Source organism: Lipotes vexillifer, unplaced genomic scaffold (assembly GCF_000442215.2).
Source record: "Lipotes vexillifer unplaced genomic scaffold, Lipotes_vexillifer_v1.1 scaffold1176, whole genome shotgun sequence".
NCBI classification, from domain to species: Eukaryota; Metazoa; Chordata; class Mammalia; order Artiodactyla; family Lipotidae; genus Lipotes; species Lipotes vexillifer.
Genome location: NW_006795223.1, coordinates 297,703 through 325,542, shown reverse-complemented (window position 1 = coordinate 325,542; position 27,840 = coordinate 297,703). Strand labels below are relative to the sequence as shown.

The 27,840-nt window shown below is 36.8% G+C and overlaps 1 protein-coding gene across 1 annotated transcript; it reads left to right on the top strand.

The window, feature by feature from the left end:
* Positions 1-448: 448 nt before the first annotated feature.
* ALB (albumin) lies at positions 449-17,546 on the top strand. The gene is made up of 15 exons (XM_007467568.1): positions 449-564; positions 1,269-1,326; positions 2,175-2,307; positions 3,615-3,823; positions 4,703-4,835; positions 5,670-5,767; positions 7,265-7,394; positions 8,386-8,600; positions 9,919-10,051; positions 11,373-11,470; positions 12,790-12,928; positions 13,787-14,010; positions 15,186-15,318; positions 15,956-16,023; positions 17,376-17,546. The coding sequence occupies exons 1-14, from the start codon at positions 486-488 to the stop codon at positions 15,995-15,997; spliced, it is 1,824 nt and encodes a 607-aa protein (XP_007467630.1). The 5' UTR covers positions 449-485; the 3' UTR covers positions 15,998-16,023; positions 17,376-17,546.
* The last annotated feature ends 10,294 nt before the right edge of the window (positions 17,547-27,840 follow it).

Sequence of the window (27,840 nt, the reverse complement as noted above, 5' to 3'; positions counted from 1 at the left end):
GTGTGTGTGTATGAATACATTTTTCATTATTTATCAATAAAAGTACAGTTTGAATTAGTAATAGAATCAGTGCAGAGCTTAGCTCTTTTAGTATATGTTATTTCCAAGCTAAGTTATTGGTTTGGTTAAATTTTTGCAAATACTGAAAACTCAAATGTTCAAATGGTAAATCACAGAGAACACGGTAATCGTACAAATTGTTTAAACTCTTATGTAAAATTTGATAAGGTGTTTTACATAACTAATGAATTGACAAGGTCTTGTGGAGAAAACAGTTCCAGATCGCAAACATACGCAACGGATTTAGTCAAACAATTTTTTTGGCAAGAATACTATGACTTTTGTAATCAGTTGTGAGCCAATGAAATACAAAGATGAGTCTAGTTAATAATCTACAATTATTGGCTAAAGAAGTATATTAGCGCTGATCTCCCTCTATTCATCCTACCTTTTCTCTTCTATCAACCCCACAAGGCTTTGGCACAATGAAGTGGGTGACTTTTATTTCCCTTATCTTTCTCTTCAGCTCTGCTTATTCCAGGGGTGTGTTTCGTCGAGATACACGTAAGAATTCTATTTTTCTACTGTTCAACTTTTATTTTATTTTCCTAGTAAAAGAAGGTTTCAGTAAACCTTGAATCTTTAATGAAGTAATTTTTCCTTTAGCATTTATTTTCTAGACTGTTATATTTTGTATTTGTGAACCCTTAAGAAGTTATCTTATATTTCTAACATCCTAGGTGAAACAAATAGTGAGAATTGTTTAGTAACTGTTATTTGCTATTGCACATTGAGGGAACTTAGGCAGAGTGAATTAAACTTCACAGAATATAGTTGAAGATAGAATTCAAAACTCCAGATTCCCAAAGGTCTATCCACTGTACCTTAACTTATATAAAAAAATATAAAACCTGTGTTTTTAATCTTATAAATAGAACTTGTATCTATATTTTTCATTTCAGACTGTCCTCTCAGTGGCTGTTAATAGACACTGCAAAGGCATTAGATCTTATCCAGGTTTGAATATAAAGCTATAAATATTTAATGATTTTTCAAATAGTATCATTTGAGATTAAATAACTCTTCTGCTTAAATGCAGAAGAAATAGTTCACCGTCATCCTAAGATTTTCTGTTGGGAGTCAGAGCTCAATATCTTGGAGCAAATGAATACCTAAGTCAAATGGAGAGAAACATAAAAAATAATATCTTAACCAGTTGTTTCTTTAGAATTTAAAGCAAATCTTTTTTTCCCCTTTTTTTCCCTCAGACAAGAGTGAGATTGCTCATCGGTTTAATGATTTGGGAGAAGAAAATTTCAAAGGCCTGTAAGTTAAAATATTTAAGAATGAAAATTTAACGTTTCTAATAGTATTGGTTGTAATTTTGAAGTCCTTATATTCCACTGTCATCAAAGATTCTAGAACAGTACTGTCCAATAGGATTTTCTGCATTGATGCAAATATTCTATATCAGTGTAGTCCAATATAGTTGCCATTGGCCACATGTGGCTATTGAGTACTTTAAATATGACAAGTGCATCTGTGGACCAAAAATTTAAACAGTATTTAATTTAAATTTATTTAAATATATATTGTCACTTATGGCTAATGGCAACTATTTGGACAGTGTAGCCCTGGAACTCTTACATAACCTGCATGGTGGAAAGTTCCTTTCACAACTTGCTTACTAAATTCTTTTACCTAGCAAATAGTTCTGTGGTTTCTTGAGATGATTTTAATATTTTTTAATCTGGTAAAAGTTGAGAAAATAGTTTATTTTTCAAGGTCTATCTTATTCTACAGCCTGATTAAATAAGATATGTGTGTGGTTTTTGTTTTTTGTTTTAAATAGTCAAAAGGCCTATGTAATGCCCCAGTCTTAACAATTAGGTCTATTGAGAATACATTTGGCTTGCTTGCTCTATGTGTGTGCGTCTACTGACATGCACACACATATTTTTATACGTGGTGGAAATATAATCATCTTTGCTTAGAAAGCCACACATACCTGGTTAGGCCTCAGATAACAGCTGATGTGAACAGGCTTTCTGGATAATAGTAAGAAAGATGTGTAAAATATAGAACATATGCAGACACACTTTGTTTTCTAGCATAGCAACCTACTGTATATTAAAATTTTATTATGCTACATTTTTCTATGTCCTTCGTTTCAGGGTGCTGATTGCCTTTTCTCAGTATCTTCAGCAGTGCCCGTTTGATGAGCATGTAAAATTAGTGAATGAAGTAACTGAGCTTGCAAAAACATGCGTTGCTGATGAGTCAGCTGCAAATTGTGACAAGCCACTTGTAAGTATATTCTGATTTTGAATAGTACTTCTTCTTCCTTTACGTAATCTTGAATGTTTACAAAGAAAACAAATACCACTTTAGTTTTCTCAATTATTACTAAATGACCATATTTGTAAGCAACGCTCAAAAGTGGATATAGCCACTGTTTCTTCAATGATAGATATATTCTAGTATGCCCACAATTTTAAAAACATTTCTTTGTTGAAACCACACGCAAGAGTCATAGTGTTTTTAAATGGAAATTTTTTATTTGTAGAAGTTTCTTTTTAAAATTTGAAGTTAAATTTCTCTTCATAGAGGCTAATAATGATAGTATAGTTTTTATCTTCAGAAAGTACTCACCTGATCTCTGTGCTAACTTTGTTACCCGGGTGAAATAATAGTACAGCTATGTATTCCTCATTTTAGGGATATTCATATTTTTACATACAATAAAAAATCAGAACTTTGAACTTGTGATATTTTCAGATAGGTCTTTAATATAAGGATAGCTTTATGTTTCTCTCACCACTTAATCTATATATACCTTTCTGGGGACAAGGCAGTTTTTTATTTATCACTAAAGCCTTTCTTCCTCTTATTTTTCTCTATATGTACTTCTGCCTCAAGGCAGAATCAGTTCTTCAGCTACACACAATTATATTGCTCTAAATATGAATATTAAAAATGTCTTTTAAAAAAATTAATAAATTCTGTCTTGAGCAGCATATTTTCCCTGAAGTTATAATTACTTTCATAATAAAAATTAATGGGGACAGAAAGGATTCATTTAATGGAATATGCATTGAGGCAAATATTTCTAGAACAAAAAAAATCTATATTTTAATACAATAACAACTAATGCATGGTAGATTATGTTACTCCTCAGTTTTGAATGGTATCTACTAAAAAGTTGAACCTCTTCAAAAGGAGCAGATCAAATGAGAAACTATATGAACACTTCCCTCCCTAATGTGAATTCACTTGCTACTTAGAGGATATTTTTCCTTGAGTTTTTATTATAATGATTGTTCTCCTAGCCTTTAGCCTCAGGTGGAAATAGGAGTTATGCTCATTCATTAAAGTCATTGTCTTTTTGCCCTTCTGTTTTATCCACTATAAGTGATAGTGTGACAGTTAATTCTTATGGAAATCACACATAGATGGTCAAATCAAGGGAAGGTCTCTAAATCTGAGAAAAATGTGGATTTTTATATGATTTACTAACCAAGGCTTACCAAGATATTAATTCCTTATACTATTCTTTGGGTATAAGGAAAACAAAAGTCTGCCCAGCAATTTGACACCTGCTCTCTTTCACTTAGCACAATCTCTTTGGAGATAAACTGTGTGCAGTTGCATCCCTTCGTGAAACCTATGGTGAAATGGCCGACTGCTGTGTGAAACAAGAGCCTGAGAGACATGAATGCCTCCTGAAACACAAAAATGATAATCCAGACCTCCCTAAGTTGAAACCAGACCCTGATACTTTGTGTGCCGAGTTTAAGGAAAACGAACAGAAGTTTTGGGGAAAGTAAGTAATCAGATTTTTAAGCTTCAAAATTAAAAATTATGGAATAGGTCAAGACTCATTATAACAATTACTATTTTGAAAAATATTATCAACATTAAGACTTGAAGCTTCTGTTCTAATGACAATTTTCAAAGAAATAATATATGAGGGGCTTCCCTGGTGGCGCAGTGGTTGAGAGTCTGCCTGCCGGTGCAGGGGACACGGGTTCGAGCCCTGGTCTGGGAAGATCCCACATGCCGCGGAGCGGCTGGGCCCGTGAGCCACAACTGCTGAGCCTGCGCGTCTGGAGCCTGTGCTCTGCAACGGGAGAGGCCGCGACGGTGAGGGTCCCGCGCACCGCGATGAAGAGTGGCCCCCACTTGCCACAACTAGAGAAAGCCCTCGCACAGAAACGAAGACCCAACACAGCCAAAAATAAATAAATAAATAAATTTATTAAAAAAAAAAAATAATAATAATAATATATGATACGACAAAATTCTACATGTTGAAAAAGTCGATCAAAGATCTTTTGGAGGTCATCAAAACAGGATATGATCTGTATGAAAATATTTGAAGATAACATGTATTAAAATATTATAAAGATATATATATATTTAGTATTCTCAGAATTTATTTCATTTTAGTCAATAACATATCACTGATATTTAACTAATTTATGCATGTGTGTATATTTATATGTATATATATGTATGAGTTTAACATTTTCACTGACTCAAAGAGTGACAAAGACAAGTTCATTATGTGCAAATTGAGCTTAACTGGTAAATTAGATGTCTTCAGATTTTGGAGGTTCTGGGGAGAATGTAGATTACAAGTGTTCCTGCAATACTGTCTGCTATAGAAAAATGGCTGTCTGTTTTTTGTTTAAAAATTTAGATACCTATATGAAATTGCCAGAAGACACCCCTACTTTTATGCCCCAGAACTCCTTTACTATGCTCATCAATATAAAGGAGTTTTTGCAGAATGCTGCCAAGCTGCTGATAAAGGTGCCTGCCTGATACCAAAGGTATTCCCCAGAAGAAGAATAGAAGAATCAATTCATAATCAAATCTCAGTTTTGGGACATCTTATGGTTAGATTTAGGAAACCTAAGCCTCCAACAGAAACTTCTTTACGTGGTCAAAAAAGCCTTCCTCCGTCTTTCCCCCCGCAAAGATCTTTCATCTTTTTTGAAGGCCTATGTCTTCCACCTTCCTCCTTCTAAGATTTGCCTAAGTGGATCTGGTAGAGGGAATCGCTGTGTATGTGTCTAAATATCCTGCCTCTTTTAATAGTGCAAGTTGCTATAGTGAAATACAGAAACTCATGTTTAAAATTACACAGCAAGGGAACACAGTGTTTGTTTCTCTTTTCATGAGACTTTTTTATTCGGAAGGGAATTTAAAGTAGGGGAGAATTTAACTGCATCTAGAAGCCTGGGTTTATTCATTCATTCCATAAATATTTACACTGCATTCTCTTTTATAGGGAGTTTATTGATGTTATGAGAGTTGGTGGAGGAGGCATTGAAAGGGGTTATATGCAAAATTAAGAAGTCAGCAAAGTTCTGTTCCCTGGGATATTAATATACTCTGTCCTTCCACTTTTCCTTTCCGTTCCCTTTCTCCTAGCAATGGCTCCATGCTGGTTCTTAACTACCTGGAGGTTTCCACTATGAGCAGACTGACTTTTCCTCTTCCTACAGAGCAAAATAGTTATTTGCCAATAGTGATACTTGGGAATTTAGGGGTAAATTCTCTCTTTAAAATTCAATTTGGCATAGTCTCATCTGAGCTTATGAAGGGGTGGTCTGCGTAAAATTTTTCTTTTCTAATTTTTCCAAAATTGTTTCTTTTTGCAGATTGAGACTGTGAGAGAAGAAGTACTGGCTTCATCTGCCGCACAGAGACTCAAGTGTACCAGTATCCAAAAATTCGGAGAAAGAGCTCTAAAAGCATGGTATGTTAAACTTAGTTTGCATTTTTATAATGATGTAAATGATGATGGTTCAGATGACAATACTGTACACTTGCATGTCATTTTATGCAGTGCTTTCACATATATCTTTTTGGTTGTCTAAAAGGTAGAAATTTGACAGAGGTGAAAACCAGAGCATCAGTAACAATTTGTCATTATTTTTTTATCATATCTTTTCTAAGTAGTCAAAGAATCTAGAGGACTTTTTTGTTCTTCTAGGACAGGTGTTTAAACTCCCATGTATTTATAATGACTGTGATTTTAGTATAATGGTCCACTGTTTTTATAAAGCTGTAGTCAGGGTCTTTTATTTAATTTTATCTCCCCTCCACCCAATTATCTGAAGTGTCTGCTTGTCTTTTTATGTTCTGATAATTAATTTCAGCCATCAGGTTTTCTTCTCACTTTCTTGTAGCACCAGTTCTGCGCTTAATGTCTTGTTTTTTCCTGGGCCTCTGTTTTTATATTATTAGCTAGCTCTAGAAGCATCATCCTTCAGTATCTGAGCCAAGGAACTCCCCTTCTCCATCTCCCACACCCCCGTCACCAATCCCTCCCTTCTAGTCAACACGAACAGGAAATAAAATGAAAATAGATATTTTGCAAACTCTCTAGAAACTGGCACTTGAACTATCTTTGCCTGTCATCCCTACCATCTATACCACCAAAAGCAACCAAATCAATAAACGAAACAACCTTAACATGAAATGATACATAGTTAAACAGGCTATGATTAGTTTGGGGAAAGAAGTGTCTTTTATCAGATTTAGGCAACTCCGAAATGATTTGGGAAAGCTTGTGGTTGTTAGCCTTTTACATCTTGTCAGTGAGCTGAGAGATTATGCTGAATCAATTTCTTGGTAAGAATATGCTGAATCAAAACTCTCTAATTTTGTAGAAGTTATGAAATTTCTTTTCTCAGAGACCTTTGGAAGTCAGGAAGAATGTGTTTTAGTTAATAAAAAAAAAGATAACTGGAATTTGTATGGCACTTCCCAGTTCATAAAATGCTTTCATATGTATTATCTAATTTAATCCTCACAACAGTCCTTTGGTTTAGCATGTTGTTGTGACTCTGTAGAGACTGAAGCTCAGAAAGGCTAAGTAACTTGCCTAGGGTCACACTGTTAATAAGCTATAAAGCCAGATCTGGAAGTCAGCTCTGGGCTCCAAACCTGATGCCTCTCAGCATGTTGCCTTTTTTAGAATCCCTCTTTGATTTCTGCTTTCATGAATTGCTGGACTTCTAACAAGGATACACACTCCTACAATGGATAATTAGGCCCTAAGGAAACATTTTGCCCTAAGATAACAATTTGGTTCAGAATTAGCATTAAAATAAGAACTAATAAATCTTACAAATTATTTCTCTATGTTATTTTATCCTAAATTTTCTTGTTATACGTAGTATTTTCCTAGTGCCTTGATATAAAATGTTGCCTGTTAATAATATTCTGATGGGAGAATTTTCTTCTTTAGGGCAGTAGCTCGCCTGAGCCAAAAATTTCCCAAGGCTGATTTTGCAGAGGTTTCCAAGATAGTGACAGATCTTACGAAAGTCCACAAGGAATGCTGCCATGGTGACCTGCTTGAATGTGCAGATGACAGGGTAAAGAATCCTCAGTATACCTTTTGGTAACTTACTTGCTTAAGTTGGTAGAATCAATGTTTAGCATCAGAACTGAGAGTGGTTTGAGATAGTTTTCTATGCTCTAATCTGCTCAATACTTGCCTTGCCTTGTGGTTCTTTCCTTCTTTGTTTCTCTCTTCCTTCCTTCCTTCCTTTCTTTCTTTCTCTCTCTCTCCTCTTTCTTTCTTTCTTTCCTCTCTCTTTCTTTCTTTCTTTCTTTCTTTCTCCTACTCAGTAAGTGATCTGATAAACTCATTCAGTAATTTGTAATCCCTTTCATTCATATTCTGAGAACAAAAGCTTAAAACTGAAGTAAGACAGTTACAAAGGTAGATTTGTAAGAAGATTTTTTAAGGAGGTGGGAGGAGTTGGAGAAAGGCTAGAATCTGAAGAGACCTTTGGAAATTATGTAACTTTTTGCTCTATATTCTCTCAACTGTCTGTGTTAAAAATACAAATATTTAGCATATCTTTTTCTCAAACTGAAAAATATACCAAATACCAGGATACTAATCTCTTAGTACACTTTCTGGAAAATTTAAGGCAGATATTTTACATGTGTAAGTAGGGTCTGTGACTATGATCTTGACTAATTTTTCAAAAATCTGTAACACTTTAGTTTTTTGGTTTCAAGATGCCTGCACTTAATTTGTGGGGAATATTTGGAAAAACAGTACTGAGTTTTAGTTTAAAATTTAAATGCTTTAACAGTAGAAATATAAAATTAATAAATAACAGATATGAGACCTTTTTACTGACTAGTTTTTTTCAAATCAAGTGGAAATGTTTTAGTAGTTCTATCTGTGTTTCTAGACTTAGCAGCACAGACTGAAAATATTCACAGAAGGCAGGTTGGTATATGTATGGTCTTAGAGTAAAATGAACTTGTTCTGCCAACATAGTAAAAGTCTAGGGAGGAAGCACAGCAAAGTCAATTTACGTTGAACAGTTTCCATCAACTTGCTTGTAGGCGAATCTTGCCAAGTATATATGTGAAAATCAAGCTACAATCTCCACTAAACTGAAGAAGTGCTGTGATAAGCCTCTGTTGGAAAAATCCCACTGCATTGCAGAGGTGGAAAAAGATGAGTTGCCTGAAAACCTGTCCCCATTAGCTGCTGATTTTGCTGAAGATAAGGAAGTTTGCAAAAACTATAATGAAGCAAAAGATGTCTTCCTGGGCACGTAAGTGGATAAGGAATGATCTTTCATAGTTTTATATGGTCTCAGGATTTAGGAAATTATTCTAGGCTTTCCTTTGGAATTGCTACAATCTTCATGTTGCCTACAATGTTTCTTTATTCTTTCTTCTCCCAGTCTTTAAACATTTTTGGAAAAAATTAATTTAAAAAATTGTTGTAAAATTATACATGCATATAACAGATGCTCAATTAACAAAGAAGAGTACAAAGTAATAATAAAAGTTCATTTTTACACCCCCATTTCATTCCTTACTCCTTAGGAATATTTCTGGAAATACCTGTAGAAATATTTTGTGTATACATAAATTATATACATATTATCCATTAATGCATTCATTCAAAGAATATTTCTTGAACTTATATATCTGTGAATATATGTAATACATCTTTATGTCTCTATGTCTATCTGTCTACCTATCTATTGATATATCTGATGTCAGCAAAGCACTATAAAGAGAAGTAGAATGTTACCAGGTGCTTTATATTTGGTTAAAAAGACCAGAAGCGTGGTAGCATGGCAAGGCAGTGTTAAATGACAGCAATTAAATGACAAAATCGATGATTATATAAAGTCAGTAAGTGTAGTGATAAACTTTGCATTTTTATTGCTCAATTATAATAGTATTCCGTGCACTAAATAATATTTCATAAAATTATGTACCCATCAAGAATTTACTCATACAGAGAGGAAAAAAAATTAAGAATATAACTCTATTAATCTATCAGAACCTTTCTGAGGTGTAGTCCGAATCAAACAAATTATACCTAATAGTAACGGGTGTCATTCCTCAGATATTTAACATGTGCCAGACCGCATGTGTTTCACATAGATTACGTCATCTATTTCCTACAGTTTACCTTATGAGATAGGTACTATTATTATCCCCATTCCACAGAGGAGGAAACAAAGTCTTGATAGTTTTAATAAGTTGCCTAAGGTGGTATAATAAAATAAGTGGCAGAGCCAGGATTTGATAGCTTTAACTCTGAACTCCCAAGTCCTTAGCCACTAAGCTTTACTGCATGGCGTTTAGTCAAATTCAGACCTTTAGGATATGAGTTAATTTTGTGGTTAATTATGGTGTTTTTTTTTTTATGTTTTATTTACTTATTTATTTGTCTGCACTGGCTCTTAGTTGCAGCATGCATGTGGGATCTAGTTCCCTGGCCAGGGATCGAACCCGGGCCCCCTGCATTGGGAGTGCGGAGACTTAGCCACTGGGTCACCAGGGAAGTCCCAATTATGTAGTTTTTCTTGCTCATTTGTCCAACTAAATCTATTTTATTGTCATCTTAATTAGGTTTTTGTATGAATATGCGAGAAGGCATCCTGAGTACTCTGTCTCATTGCTATTGAGAATTGCCAAGGGATATGAAGCCACACTGGAGGATTGCTGTGCCAAAGATGATCCTCCTGCATGCTATGCCACAGTGGTAGGTTTCTGGAAGGAAAAAAAATATAGCTCTTTAACTGATGATTCTAATAACAGGAAAGAAAAATAACGCAAGAATGTTACATAGTGCAATTTAGATTTTTTCTTAAGATGGTTTCAACTCTGTGCTTTTAAACATTATAGGAATAATAGCCTTAAATAGAAAGATCAAAGAGAGCAATCTCTAATTTCACAAAATCTTTTTTTTTTTTTTTTTTTTGCGGTCCGCGGGCCTCTCACTGTTGTGGCCTCTCCCATTGCGGAGCACAGGCTCCGGACGCGCAGGCTCAGCGGCCATGGCTCACGGGCCCAGCCGCTCCGCGGCATGTGGGATCTTCCCGGACCGGGGCACGAACCCGTGTGCCCTGCATCGGCAGGCGGACTCTCAACCACTACGCCTTCAGGGAAGCCCTAATTTCACAAAATCTTGACCATGCTTTTTCTCCTTTTTACACTCCTGAGAACAAAATAAAGTAAATTTAAATGTTAAGAGATTTAACTTAGATATAAAGTTAACCTCCAAGTTTTATTAAGTATCAAGAATTAGTATCATAAGAAAGATTGTGAAATCTAGTACTTTAGAATATTTTCAAATCCTTTTTTGAGACAGTTTAAGAATGGTTTTACAAGAAATTAAGTGCTGAGAGGAAATCTGTTTTGAGAATATTTCGCATATTTAGCTATGCTAAAATAGAATTTTATCATGTTTGAGATATTTAGTACTCCTAGCACATATAGTGGTGTGCAAACTTAAGAATCAGAGGAAAGTCATTTTTTCCTCTACCAAGAAACTGGTTATATGCCACGTGCCACACAGGAACTGATGACCAAGGTAAAATCTCTTATCTCAGAAAGCTCAGGGTCCAACTGGAGAGATGGCTTAATAATGATGATACTTACAATCATAGCCATCATTTACTGAGTTTTTACTATATTCCAGGCTATGTTTTAATTTCATTAGCTCAGGTAGTCTACAAGAGCAGTTCTCTGAGGTGAGTACCATGTTCATCACCATCTTAAAAATGAGGGTTCTAAAGCTTTGAGATGGGAAGTAAAGTTGCACAACTAGAACATGAGTCAGGTTGGCCTGGCTCAAACATCAGCAGTTGCACTCCAGAGTCTGAATGTTCTTAATCACTTATCTCATACGGTCTCATCAAATAAACAGTTTGGACATATTATAATAGATTTGACATCAAAAATCTATTTTCATGGCTTTGGGCAGAAAGGAGGAAGGATCTCATTATGCCTAGAAGGATGAAAAACAACCTGCATCTGGTCCTCAGGGAGAATGTTGTAAACACAATTCTTTTATTTTTCAGTTTGAGAAACTTCAGCCTCTTGTGGAGGAGCCTAAGAATTTAATTAAACAAAACTGTGAACTTTTTGAAAAACTTGGAGAGTACCAATTCCAAAATGCGTAAGTATTTTTGCTTATTGACTAAATTTTTCATGTTCATTTAATAAATATTTAAGCCAATTTATAGACCACCTATCAGAACTTTTTTTTAAAGTAAATTTATTTATTTTATTTATTTATTTTTGGCTGCTTTGGGTCTTCCTTGCTGCACACGGGCTTTCTCTAGTTGCGGAGAGCAGGGGCTACTCTTCGTTGCAGTGTGCGGGCTTCTCATTGTGGTGGCTTCTCTTGTTGCAGAGCACGGACTCTAGGCATGCAGTCTTCAGTAGTTGTGGCTTGCAGGCTCTAGAGCGCAGGCTCAGTAGTTGTGGTGCGTGGGCTTAGTTGTTCCGCGGCGTGTGGGATCTCCCAGACCAGGGCTCGAACCTATGTCCCCTGCACTGGCAGGTGGATTCTTAACCACTGCACCACCAGGGAAGCCCTATCATAGAACTTTTAATCTTGAAAATAAAGTATCATTTCTAATCACTCCCCATCAAGAAAGACCAGAGAAAATTAAATAAAATAGTTGATGGGATGAAGAGGCCTATGTTTGAGTGCACTTTAGAAAATTGGGCTCTTAAGTCTGGGAGGAAAAATATCAAATCTTGGGATATAGGAACTGAGGATGCCATTTGAAAGTTAAGAAATAGTTTATGAGCAAACAAAATATAGCAATGCTTCACAGAGCCTTATCTGTGGAAGTTAAGACAGGAAGGGACACATCATTTAGTTATTTATTGTTCAGCTTACACATGTTAACACTCTTCTACCTATAGGTGCTAGGAATAACAACAATGAACAAGACATAGTCTCTTCCCTTGAGTAGATTATGGTCATACATTGGCTTTCAATGGTGATTAGCATTCTTAGTAAATGATTATTACATGCTAGATACCACATCAGGTTGATTGCATGCTTTGCTCCTTTTAATTTAACCCTTGCACTATCCCTTTTGAGTCAGATATATTTCCTTCCATTTCATGGGTGAGAAATTTCATCCATGTCTTTCAAATTTAGTATAGTGCTGATGTATGTTAAGCTCTCAGTAGGTTTTATTGAAAGAAAGAAGCAATAAATAAATATCTTAATGTCACTGAATTACAATAAGGTAAGCCACTTTCCTAAGATTATACAGCACAGGTGGATTCAAAGCTAGGCTTAATTAGTTGCTCAGGACAAGGTCTTCTCCCACATTACCCCGCCAACCTGGAGATGATAATTTTATGAATGGAAAACCATCTTAGTGGATTTTGGCTAAGTGACCTCTGCTTGACCTGATGTGTTAGAAAAAGACAGTTTCTTCCCTGGCTGAAAACACATGGATTATGTTGTTATAGGCTCATAATTCGTTACACCAAGAAAGTACCCCAAGTGTCAACTCCAACTCTCGTGGAGGTCTCAAGAAACCTAGGAAGAGTGGGCTCTAAGTGTTGTAAGCATCCTGAATCAGAAAGAATGTCCTGTGCTGAAGACTATGTGAGTCTTTTAGAATATAATAAAGTTAATAATGATGAATTTTTGCTTTTAGATATTGACAAAGCTAACTTTCAGAAGCAAGAGTGGGCTAATGTGTGTGTGTGTGTGTGTGTGTGTGTGTGTTTTGTATATGGTAATGGCAGCCAGGATTTGGTCAGCTGTCTTATCCTGACCATCAGAAAGAGGTTTTAGATAAGATTCCAAAAATGATAAACTGTTTTGAAAAAATTCTGTGAACTTTTAATGTTCCATCCTGGAATTTTCTAAATTTTTACTTTCTTTGGATCTTTTTTTTAATTTTTTTTTTTTTTTTTTTTTTTTTTTTTTGCGATACACGGGCCTATCACTGTTGTGGCCTCTCCTGTTGCGGAGCACAGGCTCTGGACGCGCAGGCTCAGCAGCCATGGCTCATGGGCCTAGCTGCTCCACGGCATGTGGGATCTTCCCGGACCGGGTCACGAACCCGTGTCCCCTGCATCGGCAGGCAGACTCTCAACCACTGCGCCACCAGGGAAGCCCTACCCTCTATTTTTGCTTTGCATCATTGGATCTTTAATGTATAGAACTATTTCTTCCCTACTCCAAGACATATATCAGGATTCACCTCAAATTATTTAATCAATTATTTTCTCAATAAATTATTCTTAAAATGTAGACATATTTAATTAAAAGAGAAGACTTCAAAGTCCCTTATTATTTGTAGTTCTAAAAATAAGCAAATCATTTTCTCAAATCAACCTAGGATTCAATGTTGCTAGTTATTATATAACATTTGTTTTGGTCCTTTGGAAGGTAGGAGTTCATGGAAAACTTTTCATTATGCTTCCTTTGAACTTCTGCTCTCCTGCCTGATTTTAGCTGTCCTTGGTCCTGAACCGGTTGTGCGTGTTGCACGAGAAGACACCAGTGAGCGAAAGAGTTACCAAATGCTGCACGGAGTCCTTGGTGAACAGACGGCCATGCTTTTCTGCTCTGACACTTGATGAAACATATGAACCCAAAGCCTTTGATGAGAAAACATTCACCTTCCATGCAGATTTATGCACACTTCCCGAGAATGAGAAACAAATCAAGAAACAAATGTGAGGAGTACTTCATTACTGCATGTGTTTGTAGTCTTGATAGTGAGAATTGTAAATTAAAATGAGCAACTTTTCCTTAAGTAGTGATTATATACCTTAAATACTTAAGTATTGACCTTATTAAGCAGATAAAAGTGTCAAGAATAAAATGGATAGCATTTTGTTTTCTTAGCAAAAGAAAAAAAAAAAAGTACCATTCAGAATAATCTTGTGGATAAAAACTGCAGTAGAATAACAGCTTAGGCTAGGTCCAGTAGAAAAAACTGAACTGATGCATTTTTGCAGATAGCAAATTAGTTAGTAGAAATCATATGAAAATTTAATTCTAGGCATGAATGGTTATTTTCAGTTTGTTCTATGGCAACGCACAGACAAGGCAACCCCTCAAGACCTGACTTTTGAGAATGGAACTTGGATTAAAAATATCTGGGATTTAGAGTTCTGAGGCATGACTCCCTATTGCTGTCACAAGGGGTTATAATTGCATGAAATTTAGCAACATAAATTTGCTATTATCTCTGGTGGATTCTGATCATGGACATAGACCTAAAAGTAATATTGCAAAACCTGTCATGCCCATATGACTCTTTCTCTAGCACTGTTGTCTCTGTAGATGTCAGTGAAAGAGAACCACCCACTCCCATGAATTGGATAGTTTATTTCCTATGGCCGCTCCACTATTAACTTTGAATGGGCAGATTACAAAAACCAAATATAAAGATTCTCAGATTAGAAACTTTTTAAATGGAGCCCAAGATAAGTAAGTTTTTCAGGGTCATTTTTAACTCTCAAATTTTAAAACTTCCATATGGCATTACTTCCAAAATCTGAATAACATATAAATGCAATGACATCATCCTTTCCAGTGATTTACTGAAGAATGATTTGTTGAGATTTACTGACACTACAAATGTTGAGCAATTTACATTGATTACTTAATTTGATCCTTCCACTGACCCTGCGAAGGTGGATTTTATTATCCTCATTATGCAAGTAAGAATATTGAAGCTTATAATGGTAAGCCTGGGCCTCAGGTCCAGAGTTGTCTGGCTCTAAGACTTAGCATCTTAAGTAGCAGTGCTACCATTTTTACCATCTCCATTTTTCTGTAGTGAGTAAACATTTTTTCCATATTTTGTTTGTTTGTTTGTTTGTTTGTTTTCATTCAAATGCAGTGCACTCGTTGAGCTGGTAAAACACAAACCCAAGGTAACAGAGGAACAACTGAAAACTGTTATGGGGAATTTTGCAGCTTTTGTAGACAAATGCTGTGCAGCCGATGACAAAGAGGCCTGCTTTGCTCTGGAGGTACTGGAGTTGTTTGCCTTCATTTTCACGTGTCTAATTTCCTTTGCTGTTGCATTTGATCAAGCTAGGGGTTAGTGGTTGAAGTATCTGAAAGGCATTATGTGCATGTAGAACAGGAATCTTATTCTTCATACAATTGTCTTACCAAATGACTGAAAGAGCTCTTTTTTCTTTTAAATCTCCTGCTGCACTGTAGTTTATTACTGTTTGTAATGTTTGTTCTGTTTCCAAAGTTGTGATGTTTATGAATATAGATAGAAATATTTCTAAAGCCTGAGATGTTTTGGTAGAGACATCATCAAACCAAAGCATTAATTTATTTAAACATTTTCTTGAAAATGCTGGTTTGTGATTTGGTTGAATCTGAATGTTTATTTTACAGGTTAGTGTGGAAATTTATATTTAGATGTCTGAATCATTTAATATTCCCCCTATGACTTGACAGTAATTTTTTTATTCCTTTGGGGGCAATGATGCTGGTGAGCTTCCTTCTAGAGATTCTAATACTAAACTGTTATTAAGGGATATGATGTACATAAAATTACTTTGTAATCACCAATGGCTGTATAAATGTTACTTTTTTACCCTAATAGTGGTGCTAATATTTTCCCCACATCTGTCATTTCTTTGTATTTAGGGTCCAAAACTTGTTGTTACAACTCGAGAAGCCATAGCCTAAAAAGAACACAACCACAAGCATCTCAGGTAACTACACTTTAGATTTTTTTTTAAAACTAATTTTAATAGTTATTATTAAAATAGCAAAGATCAACTGACCAGTGCTAACCACTGTTCTAAACTGATTATATATATTAACTTCTTTACTTCTCAAAATAGTTGCCTGAGTTGAGTACCATTATTATTCCCATTTTGCAGATGAGAAAATGAAGGCATAGATCAAGAAATAGGTTAAATAATTTACCCAAGGACTACCCAACCACGGAGCCAAAATTAAAGATTCAAACCAGGGCTTGAGAGTTAACCACTGGCCTGTTCTGACCCAATGTGACACAGAAGACAGTCATTCTACTACGTACTGGCTCAGGAGTGGGAAACTTTAGGCAATAGGCTGGACCATATGAAAGTGCATTTTTGTATGTACAAAAACAGTTCAATATCAATGATTTCATATGGTTCAACCATATAGCTCAAGAACAAATTCATTTCATTGGAGAATATGATAGGTCTACCTTATGTGAACTTTTATTACAAGTAAATAATTTGCTACTAAGTTTCCAATGTGTCAACATGCTGAGCTTTAAGAGAATTTCTCTTCTTATGACAAAAAGGCCCACTTTAAAATTTAGATGTTTGAACATAAACATGTTTTACCCATTTTGGTATAGTATTTTGGGGGAAATTATAGTAAAAAATAGAATGAACTTCCTTTTTGAAACAATTTGTCCGACTATTTTTTAGCATGAATTATTTTCATATTTTTTAAACTGTGATGTTTATTCCACTATTAGATTTTAACTTGCTCTTTGCCTATATGGTAAAACCTTCATATTGTGCATTCAGGAAAGGAACCAACTTCATATCTTTGCAAATTTGGGCATTTCAAAATGTGATTTGTTTTAGTCCTAAATGGCAAGATTTTCTTCCTAGAGATCTAACTTTGAGAAGACAACTTTTTTGTTTGTAATTAACTTAAGTAAGAAGTAGGTGTTGGGAATTCCCTGGCAGTCCAGGGTTAGGACTCCATGCTTCCACTGCAGGGGACACGAGTTTGATTCCTGGTCCGGGAACTAAGATCCCACTGCGTGTTGCGGGAAAAAAAAAAAAAAAAAAAAGTAGGAGTTAAGTAAATGACCCTGAGAGTTAATGATGAAAAGCCTGTGTGACGAAGAGAGGACTTTACAATCCTCATTGCTGTGTCCTCTCCCCTAGTCCAACAGAAGAATTCAGCTGCCATGAATCTAGGACAGGCTTGAATTGTTTACATTGGTGGAAATTGCGGAAAGGCAATCTAAGCAATTTGGCATTCATTTGAAGAGATTTGAAAAAACACATGCCATTTTATAAACAGTAATTATATTTATCTTTTTGTTTTTCAGCCTACCCTGAGAGTAAGAGGAAAAAAAGAGAAATGAAAACTCAGAGCTTATTCATCTGTTTTTCTTTTCTGTTGCTGTTAACCAACACCCTGTCTTAAGAACACAAATTTCTTTAAATATTTTGCCTCTTTTCTCTGTGCTACAATTAATAAAAAAATGAAAAGAATCTAACATAATTATCCATGACTGTTATTTTTCAAAGATGTGTTGCCATCCTGAAAATTTTGTAGGTGCTATGAAAGTTCCACTGTTCTCTCCCCATTTCACTGGAGGACTTCTAGTTCCTTATGGGTTAATTATGTAAAAGAAACATTAATACTGTTCTGAGTTATGGATTATAAGCACCCAATGTAATATTTTAGCATTATGATAATTCTGGATAAAAGAATAGAAACTGTGGTATAGGTAAGGCATACAAAACATGGCTTCTTCTTACTACTAAGACTCAATTATAAAGGTGGGGGACCAAAAAGATAGAGAGGATTGTAAGGATATAGTAGTCCTCCCTTATCTGCAGGGTATAAGTCCCAAGACTCCCAGTGGATGCCTGAAACTGCAGAGAGTACCAAATCTTATATATACTATGTTTTTTTTCCTGTACATACCTACCTATGATAAAGCTTAATTTATAAATTAGGCACAATAAGAGATTAACAACAACTAATAATAAGATAGAACAATGATTACAATATACTGTGATAAAAGTTATGTGAATGTGGTGTCACTCTCTCAAAATACCTTATCGTACAATTTTAACGCCTTTTCCATCTTAACTAAGAACTCATCACGCACTGTGGCCATAACTTTTGCAGTTTGCAGTGTGAGAGCAATACTAGTATGAATATCTTTTTCCTTCTTCACAGTTTCACAGATAAAAGATATGTCCTTAACATAGATCTTAACACGCTCGGTATACAATTCTTTTTCTTTCCATATTAAGTTGAGAATTTTCACCTTTTCACTTAAAAGCACTTTATGGCTTCTCTTTGGCAGACGTGAATTGCCAGCATCATTACCCTTGTACTTTGGGGTACTTTGGGGCGATTATTAAGTAAAATAAGGGCGACTTGAACACAAGCACTGTGTCCCATGACAGTTGACCTGATAACTGAGAGGGTTACTAAGTGACTAACAGGTGGGATATGCTGGACACAGAGATAATTCTTGTCCTGGCTAATTCATGTCCAGGACAGGACAGCACGAGATCCCATCATGCTATTTGGAACAGTGTGCAATTTAAAACTTATGAATTATTTATTTCTGGAATTTTCTATTAAATGTTTTTGGACCGTGTTGACCTGAGTAACTGAAATGGCAGAAAGTGAAGCCATGGATAAGGAGGACTAGGGTAGTTAACTGAATTAGGAAAAAAAATGATCCTAGAAGAAATTTAAGACAGTTTAGGATGACAATACAAGAAGAATGTAAGAAGTTTAACAAGTTTGGAGAAGCATTATTGGAAGAGAGGACTAAGAGGTCTGGATATTTTATTTTTCTTAAATTCCATATATATGTGTTAGCATATGGTATTTGTCTTTCTCTTTCTGACTTACTTCACTCTGTATGACAGACTCTAGGTCTATCCACCTCATTATAAATAGCTCAATTTCATTTCTTTTTATGGCTGAGTAATATTCCATTGTATATATGTGCCACATCTTCTTTATCCATTCATCCAATGATGGGCACTTAGGTTGTTTCCATCTCCGGGCTATTGTAAATAGAGCTGCAATGAACATTTTGGTACATGACTCTTTTTGAATTTTGGTTTTCTCAGGGTATATGCCCAGTAGTGGGATTGCTGGGTCATATGGTAGTTCTATTTATAGTTTTTTAAGTACCTCCCTGTAGGCGGTGTGGGATAGGGAGGGTGGGAGGGAGGGAGACGCAAGAGGGAAGACATATGGGAACATATGTATATGTATAACTGATTCACTTTGTTATAAAGCAGAAAATAACACACTGTTGTAAAGCAATTATACCCCAATAAAGATGTTAAAAAAATAAAAAATTAAAAAATTAAAGTTACAACAAATTAAAAAAAAAAGAGGTCTGGACAAATGTACACTAATGAATAATTAAGATATCTTGAACTGAGGAAGTGCAACAGTTAGAAGGTGAAATTTTCTTATAAAAAAATTAAGATGTTGCACTCAACACTGAGCCTGTTTTCCCTGTTCCTAGAGGTTGCCACTGATATTAGATCATTGTCTATCAATTACATACTTAAAAATCATTTATAACCTTATTGGTTTGTGTATTTTTAAAATTTTTATAAAGTTGGTTTCATACTGTACATTATTCACAACTTGCTTATTTTGTCCCTAATAATAATGCTTTACAGTTTTAAGTATGATGCTTACAAAGATTTTTGTACCAAGTTAAAAAAGGCTCCACACTCCCTCCCTATTGGCCCTCAACCCCTGTTTTGACCTGATATTGACTGTATCAAATGTTTTTCCACATTTGTTGCTATCATCAAAAAGCTCAAAGAGAGCCTTTAAGGGGAGAAATGGAGATGGTGGGCTCCTGGAAAGTCCTGGAGTCAGACCTTGAAAATTTTGATTAAGACATTTCCACAGAACTGGATCCACATGGGACCAGGATCTACATGCCCTGTCTGGATGGCATTGCAGCCCAGGCACTGAAAGGGGACTTGAAAATTTTGGAGAATGACTCTCCAGACTGCAGAACTCCAAGAGCCTTGCTTCCCCGCTGCACACGGGGTCAATCAGATTCCTGAGGGGAATTCAGACACTTGAGTCTAAGAGTGATCCCGGAGCCCAAGGCCCTCTCTGGTTCTGAGAGGCTGGCCTGGCAAGTGCAATTTCCAGTCAAAATATCATTTTCCAGCGTTACTTAGGTCAACTCCATTCCCCCTCTACCCACTTAAGTAAGGTCATGACTGATGAGTTTTGTGTGACTCACATTGGACACAAGAGGAGTTTGGGGTCTGGGCTGTTAACTGACCCTTAGGCTTGAGCTGCATGTGTGGTCCCATCCAGCAGCTCTTTGTTGTTTGTGTCCCGATAGGGCAGCCTCTGTTTACAGTACACAAAGGTGGCAGGGTTCTGGCAGGTGTCCTTTATTCAATGTGCTCCCTGATGCTGGCACCCAGGGTGGTCACTCCAATTCCTCCACAATCTCCACATAAAGCCTCCTATAGTCTTTAGGGGTGGATATATCTATCTCTTCCAAGGGCTTTGGAGATCATTCCTCCGTAATGCCCCTGGACCCTGCCAGTCAACATTCTCTCTTGCCTTCATCACTGTGGTTACATTGTGCTCCCCTGGGTTGGTCTTGAGCCCTGCCAAACACCCCTTGCAAGAATAGAGTCACTCTTCTTGCTTCACCCCAGGTCTCTCACCCATCCTCCCAGTTGATGGTTGTGTGTGGAAGCCAGGAGTGCAGTTAACATTGAAAGAGATCACATTCTAAAAATGCAGTGATTATGATCTAAGAGTTCAGGAAAAAACATGGTTGGAAGATGTGTTGATCTATATGTATGCTAAGAAAGTTGTAATGGTGAGTTTAAGATAACCAGAGACTTGCATTTGTGGTTATCGTCAGTGAAGCACAATAATAACGTTTAAGAGAGTCATTGGAAGCCAGAATTCATGGTGATATGCTGGATGCTAAATCATCATGAATAATGATGTAACCAGATTAAATTAAAGAAATGAATTGAGAACTATAGTGGCAAGAGGATTTATTTGTTTCAATGCAAATAAGCTCCAAGGAGCCATCACATCATGAGAAATAACAACATTTTTACCTTTTTTGTTGAGATGGTAGATATGAAATTAGCCAGGAAGGAGATGCATTTGACAATACAGAAGATAGTACCAAAACAGAGGTGGTACCTGGACCTGAACAAGAAGGTATGGTGCCAGGACATTGGGAAGAATCTTCATGTTCATTGAGCAGACAATGAGGAAGTATGTAAGTATCACTTCTCTACTCATTATTCTAAATCTTAATTGATAAATTAGTATACTTCACATAGACCCATGCTGGTGCTGCATAAATCCAGAGGACATCATTACTGTAGAATAAAATGTGAAGGGTGCCTTTCAGAGTTGAGCAACATGAGCTCAGTTATTTTTATTACTATTGTTAACGTTTTAGAGATTTGGTTTATGAAGGGGCAGCTGAGAGTGTGATAAGACTGCTGTTTTATAACTGATGTGCTGGATATATGGGAATTACACATGAATCACATCATTTCTACCTTATCGTCTCATCTAACAACTCTTTTTGTTCCTCTAGGTCACTTTATTAAGTGACTCACTATGGTTTCAATATTTTTTTCACCTTTCCTTTGATACTCTAATCAGTTTCCACTTCATAGTATTCATGAACAAACCATGCTTTTTCATGCATGCTTTTCCCTTCTACCTGGTATGTCTTTCTCTCTCTTGTTTATCTGCTTAATTCAACTCAAATGTCACCTTCTTTGAGGAAATTTCCCTGCATAGAGTTAGTTATTTCCTTCTCTGATGCCCCCTTCATTCTTTGAACTTGACTTATTACAGGATTTATATTTTATTATAATTACGGTAGATTTTATATCTATTTTAAATATGTGAAATCTGAGTCCTGGAGCTGGAATTTAAACACACATGGTTCTGACTCCCGGGAGCAGGCCCATTTAATATTATCAATTCATTTATATGTCTCTCTCTTCAACTAGATATTGTTTCTCACCAGAGGGGACCATGAATTAGAAGTCCATGCATCTCCCTTGGCACTAAGCATAACCTGATATATAATGGATATTCAATAAAACTTACATGAATAAATTGACATGCTATGGGGTGTAAATATTCTAAACTACAAATCACAGAAACCTGATTTACAGCAATTTCCTGGGCTTCCAAAATAGTAGATATAGTAAATTGAACTTTGTGTTAATTTGAATCATGAAAGTTTATGTTTCAATATAATAATAGTGATACATTTTATTTGTAAAATGTTAAATAATGAAAATTCCCTCAAATTAAAATAATCAAGAGCTGCATATTTAAAACTGATAGACCTGGTAATGTTCCATATGATGGTGTCACTTTTGCATCAGTCCAACTCATCCAAAAGTATCCTAATTATCTCTCTTATGTGAGTAACTGAAGAATAAATACATGAATATTTGCATGACACCAAAGAAAGTATTTTAGCACTTTGAGATCTATCTTTTGGGAAGGGTAAGATCTTTTTCTGACTAATGAAAAATTTTATATCCATAAAATGTTACATATGATGGTTGATATATATGTGGATTAATAACCATTTTTTTCCATTTTATTTAATTCGTGTGAAACTTGTGTAATTTCTTCAGCACTAGACTATAAGCAATTACTTGGACAATTTCTGAAAAATGCTGCATCAAATGAACAGATCACTTTTAGAATATTTATTCTTTATCTCCTCCCAGGTCTTACTCAGTTCAGTTTGTTGCAAATGTCTTCATTCATTCAGTTGATACCTGGACTCTAGGAACTGGTTCCTTAAAAAAGCTGAACTTAAGAATCTCAAGAGAAGGGCTTCCCTGGTGGTGCAATGGTTGAGAGCCCGCCTGCCGATGCAGGGGACACGGGTTCGTGCCCCGGTTGGGGAGGATCCCACATGCCACGGAACGGCTGGGCCCGTGAGCCATGGCCACTGAGCCTGAGCGTCCGGAGCCTGTGCTCCACAACGGGAGAGGCCACAACAGTGAGAGGCCTGCGTACCGCAAAAAAAATAAAAAGAATCTCAAGAGAAGAATTGAATTAAGGAGCACTATGAATGGAGAATAAAGAGTAGGACCACTGAGGGTGTTGTAAGTGACAGACAGAGGAAGTCCATCCTCTTTGGGTGGGCTGGATCCTCACCCACCTCAGATGGAATAATTCAGTTGGTGATTTGAGAAGCCACACAGTTGAGTATCAGGAGTCACAAACATCTTCCAGTGATGGAAAGGGGCATCAACAAGGCAGAAGAACACCCTAAAGTTTCAGATAAGTTTAGCCCATGTCATTGGGCTCAGCTCTAGGGCACTGAAGCAGAAATTGTAAGGGAGCAGAGTGCAGAGTTAGCTCCAGCAGCTGGTAAGAAGAATGTGTGCCCAAACTAAGAATGCCTCTGCACTGTGGGAAAGATGCTCCCTTGATTTCTTTTTTATTGTAAATTGCAACGAGGAAAAAAATGTAGAACTCCGCAGCCATATTCAGATATTCACTCCACTGCTTCTTCCCAGTGCTGAAGGATCGGCTCTTCTACGTTCAGAACTACATTCAGAACTGTCTTGGATGAGAGAGCTGGCCTCCCTAACTTTGTGATGGGGTGAATGACAGATGCATTGCTTGAGGTAAAACTGATTCAGTGCAAGAACGATTATGAGGTATTGAGGACGGGAATGGAGATGTGCTCTGACCCATTTTATTACCTTTCTCATGACAGAAATTGTGAGGCCACAGCACAATCCACTCACAAATTTCTTTCCTCCCACAGAATACTGGAGAGCACATATGTTCTCATTCTTTTTCAGGAACATCAAAAGCCAGCCACATTTCTCTAAATAAACAGAACCTGTTTAGAATGAGGTAGTTTATGTTCTGGGGTCAGTGTGATTGGCTTAAGAACAATAGATAATAATTCTATTTTTTATTCTATATAATTCTCATGAAAATAATGCACAGGTGTGCGAGTGTGTGTGTGTGCTTTAGTCAGCTTGGGCTGCCATAACAAAATACTGTAGACTAGGTGGCTTAAACAACAGAAATTAATTTTTCTCCTAGTTCTGTATGCTGGAAAGTCCAAGATAAGTATCTAGTAGGGTTCAGTTTCAGGTGAGTGTTCACTAGGTGGCTTGCAGATGTCCACCTTCTCACTGTGTCCTCACAGGTGAGAGAGAGAGAGAGAGAGAGAGAGAGAGAGAGCACAAACGCAAGAGTGCTCTCTGGTGTCTCTTCTTATAAGGACACTAATTCCATCCTGGGGCCCCTTGCTCATGACCTCATCTATGCCTAATTACTTGCCAAAGGCCCAGTCTCCAAATACCATCGCACGGGGGGTTAGGCCTTCAACATATGGACACAAACATTCAGTCCATAAGAGTGTGTGAAACCTCTGGACCATGTAGGGGATTTTTCTGAATCTCCTATGAGGATCAGCCATCTCTCCACCTTGCTAAGGAAAGGTAGTGTCCGGCAGTTATGCTGATGATGGCATAAGGCCAGAGAACCCCTTTGTTATTTCTCATATTCTGCCTTGGCTATAGTACCTGGGAAGAGGGGAGTCGTGTAAGTATTTCCTCATCAGAGAAAGTATATGTCATTACAACAAAGTATTTAGAAAGTGCTTTTTTTCCTTTGTAATTTATTGTTCTAGGACTTTTGGGAGATGCTCTCAAAGTATGTTTCCCTGAAATAGTTTATAATCTATCTGGGTATGTGGACCAGTTCTGCTGTTTTAAGGACCCGTGCTTAAGCTAGCAGGAGCAGTCCACCCATATAAGGAGAGATGATGTAAACAGAACATAGATTTTTGTGACATTAATTTATGATTGGTCCCTGACTTACTTTGTTGTATCTCTGCTTGACTTATACTGATGTTTTACTTCACCTTGTCGACTTTGAGGCACTCTGTCCTTTCAAGTTTGGCAGGCAGATTGTTGTCTTCTCTGACTCTGATCCCTCTCATTCTGTTCCTGGTGTAGATGAGAGGAAAAAATGCCTCCCCCCGCAAAAAGAGGCAAAATCCCTTTGATGAAGGAAAACTGTTCCCTCTTCCTTCCTCCCTCTCTCCCTCCCTTCCTTCCTTCTTTCCTTCCTTCCTTCCTTCCTTCCTTCGCAAAATACGTCGATAACTTTTGGAGGCCAGCAAATGTGAAAAGTGGCTTCTGCCCTGGGTTATGATTTAGATAGGCTCACGTTAAACAAAGGGAGAGATGGTTTTCTCTGCCTGAAAACAGTAATAGGAAGAGGAGTGGAGGGGCTGAGGCCAGCTGAGAAAAGATAAGAAAGAAGGAGGGAAGAGAAACCAGGAAAGGAAGGGGTTGGTCAGCACTCTACATGAGATGTCAGGTGGTATTGCGACAACCTGAAAAGGATTTTTCATGTTTGATTTCAAATATCTTGATTCACACTTGTGTTGGGGGGTTCTTTACAAAAGCAACTGAGGGGTATCCAATATAAGGTTCAGGATAAGAGATAGCATATGTAGGAGAGAAGATAAAGCACAGGTAAAGAGAACCCAGCAGGACAAGAAAATAAGAGCTAGAGGTGTCCAGGATAAATGCAAGTAGTCCTTCCATACTCCTTAATTCTTAGAAATCTGGAGAGGGTGGTGGTGGTAATTCTGGTGGCTTTCTGTAGGTGACATTACATTTAGTATTGGGCTAAATGTAATTAAATCTTAGGTGACAAGAAGACTCTATTGGACTGGAGGACTTTGGAAGCATTCTTCCTGCTAGAATTTGCTTATATGTGCTCTATGGAGTGTGTTTTTAAGCGTTATGGCTTGCAAACGGACTCGTCATCATTCATGAGGATCTTCACCTAACCATGATCCTAGGTACTGTCCTCTTCTCATATCTATCTCAGGGCCTCTAGACCCTGATTACCAGAGAAAATATGAATGTAAACATTTCAGCAGTGATCTCTGGTTAGAAGGGTATGAGAGATGTGTCATTCATATACGTCAAATGAGTGAGTGAGGACGGTGAGTGCATAAATCCTGACTGCAAAAATCTGATTCAGTGCCACTCAGTTTCTACTTAAAGGTTCTGCTTTGTGCCAGACATTGTGCTAGGCACTGCAGGAGTCGTGAAGGTGAGTCCTTGAGTCCAAGAAGTCAACTATTCAGGAAGAACTGCCTAAGCTTGCAAATGACTGTGATGTAAGGTCAAAGGAAAAGTACCAAGAGAAAAAAATCTAAAAGGTGTTATAGGTCGCCAAAAGTGAGAGCATTCTTCTCTATTTAGGGAGTAATCAGAGATACAGTCATGGAAAATTATTTGATATAGACCTTAAAGGATGGATAAAATTTTTACAAGCATTGTTGAGAAAGGGGAAGAGAGATTAACCACAGTCCCCCTCCCCGCCAAGCTTTCAAACAACCAACCACTCAACCCAACACAGAACCCAGAAGGAATAAGTAGTCCAGTATCGTCTGAAGAGAAGGCATTTTCTAGCAACCACATGTATAGCTTAATTGCTTTGAAGAAAAGTACCTCTAATATTTAATACTAATAGCAACGCTAACATGATAATAAAAATTATTATCTTTTAAAAATGTTAGGTATCAAACGTTTTAAATACATTATTCCATCTATACACAAAGAACTTCAGGTGAATATTATCATTTTCATTATATACGTGAGAAAATTAAGAATCAAAGAGATTAAATTATTTGCCCAAAGTCATATGGCTAATAATTGTTACAGCCAAGATTAACATCTGCCTGATACAAAAGTCCAGTTTACCATGCTAAGCTGTTTCTGAGCAGTTTCATAGATTTATTAAAAAGTAAACCATCAGAATTAGAGCAATGGAAACACATTTGATGTAAACTGTACACTTTGGACAACACTTTGAGCAATGACACATATATATCATGGGTTGTTTGCAGTTAGTAGACAAACTCTGGTTCACAGCTCCTCTTTATTGCTTGTCTTTTAAAATTGGGTGTTCCTCAGGGTACCTCTTTTCACTACCATCTCTCTTTCTCATCCCATCACATGGCTATAATAACTATCCAAAAGCTGATGATTCCTGAATCTCCATCTCCAGCTTTGATCTTGTTGCAGAGGTTAAGAAGTACTATTCAACTGCCCATCAGCTTCTCTAGAGGAGGTCTTACTTCAAACTTGCAAACCAGGGTGTTCTGCTTAATAATTACACTAAGTTAACAGGCATAAACCAGAGTGGACTGGTCACTCTGCCTTAAGCTTCGATATATGCAAAACTGAACACGCATTCAGTAAGTAAGTCCTTTCGATTTTAACTCATTCATATCACTTACATTCATCCACAACTCTCATTCCTATTAGCACTAGCCTCATCCAGGGCACTTACTGGACCGTATTATTATAAAAACTTCCTAACAGTTCTCTTTATCACAATCTTGTCTCCTTTTATAACAAAGAGATGGTTTCAAAGCACAAATATGATTTTATTAGCTCCCTTTTGTAGTCTCTGTTATTTTAGGATGAAGTGTAAACTTGATTTAAAAGGTCTTTGAGATGTGGCCCTGCTCACTTTGCCAGAAATTCCCTTTATAGAGTAAGTTTCCTCATCTTTAAACTTTGTATCTCATTGCAGTTGCATTTCTTCCAGTTCCTTAAATACACTGTGCTGGCCCTCACTAGTGGGCCTTTCCACGGCTTTCTAAATTTGCTTTGCACACTTGCCTCCCTCTTTGTTTGTCCCACCTTCAGTTTTTCTACTGGTCCCCACTAAGAGGTTGCTTCCTCCAGGAAGCCTACCCT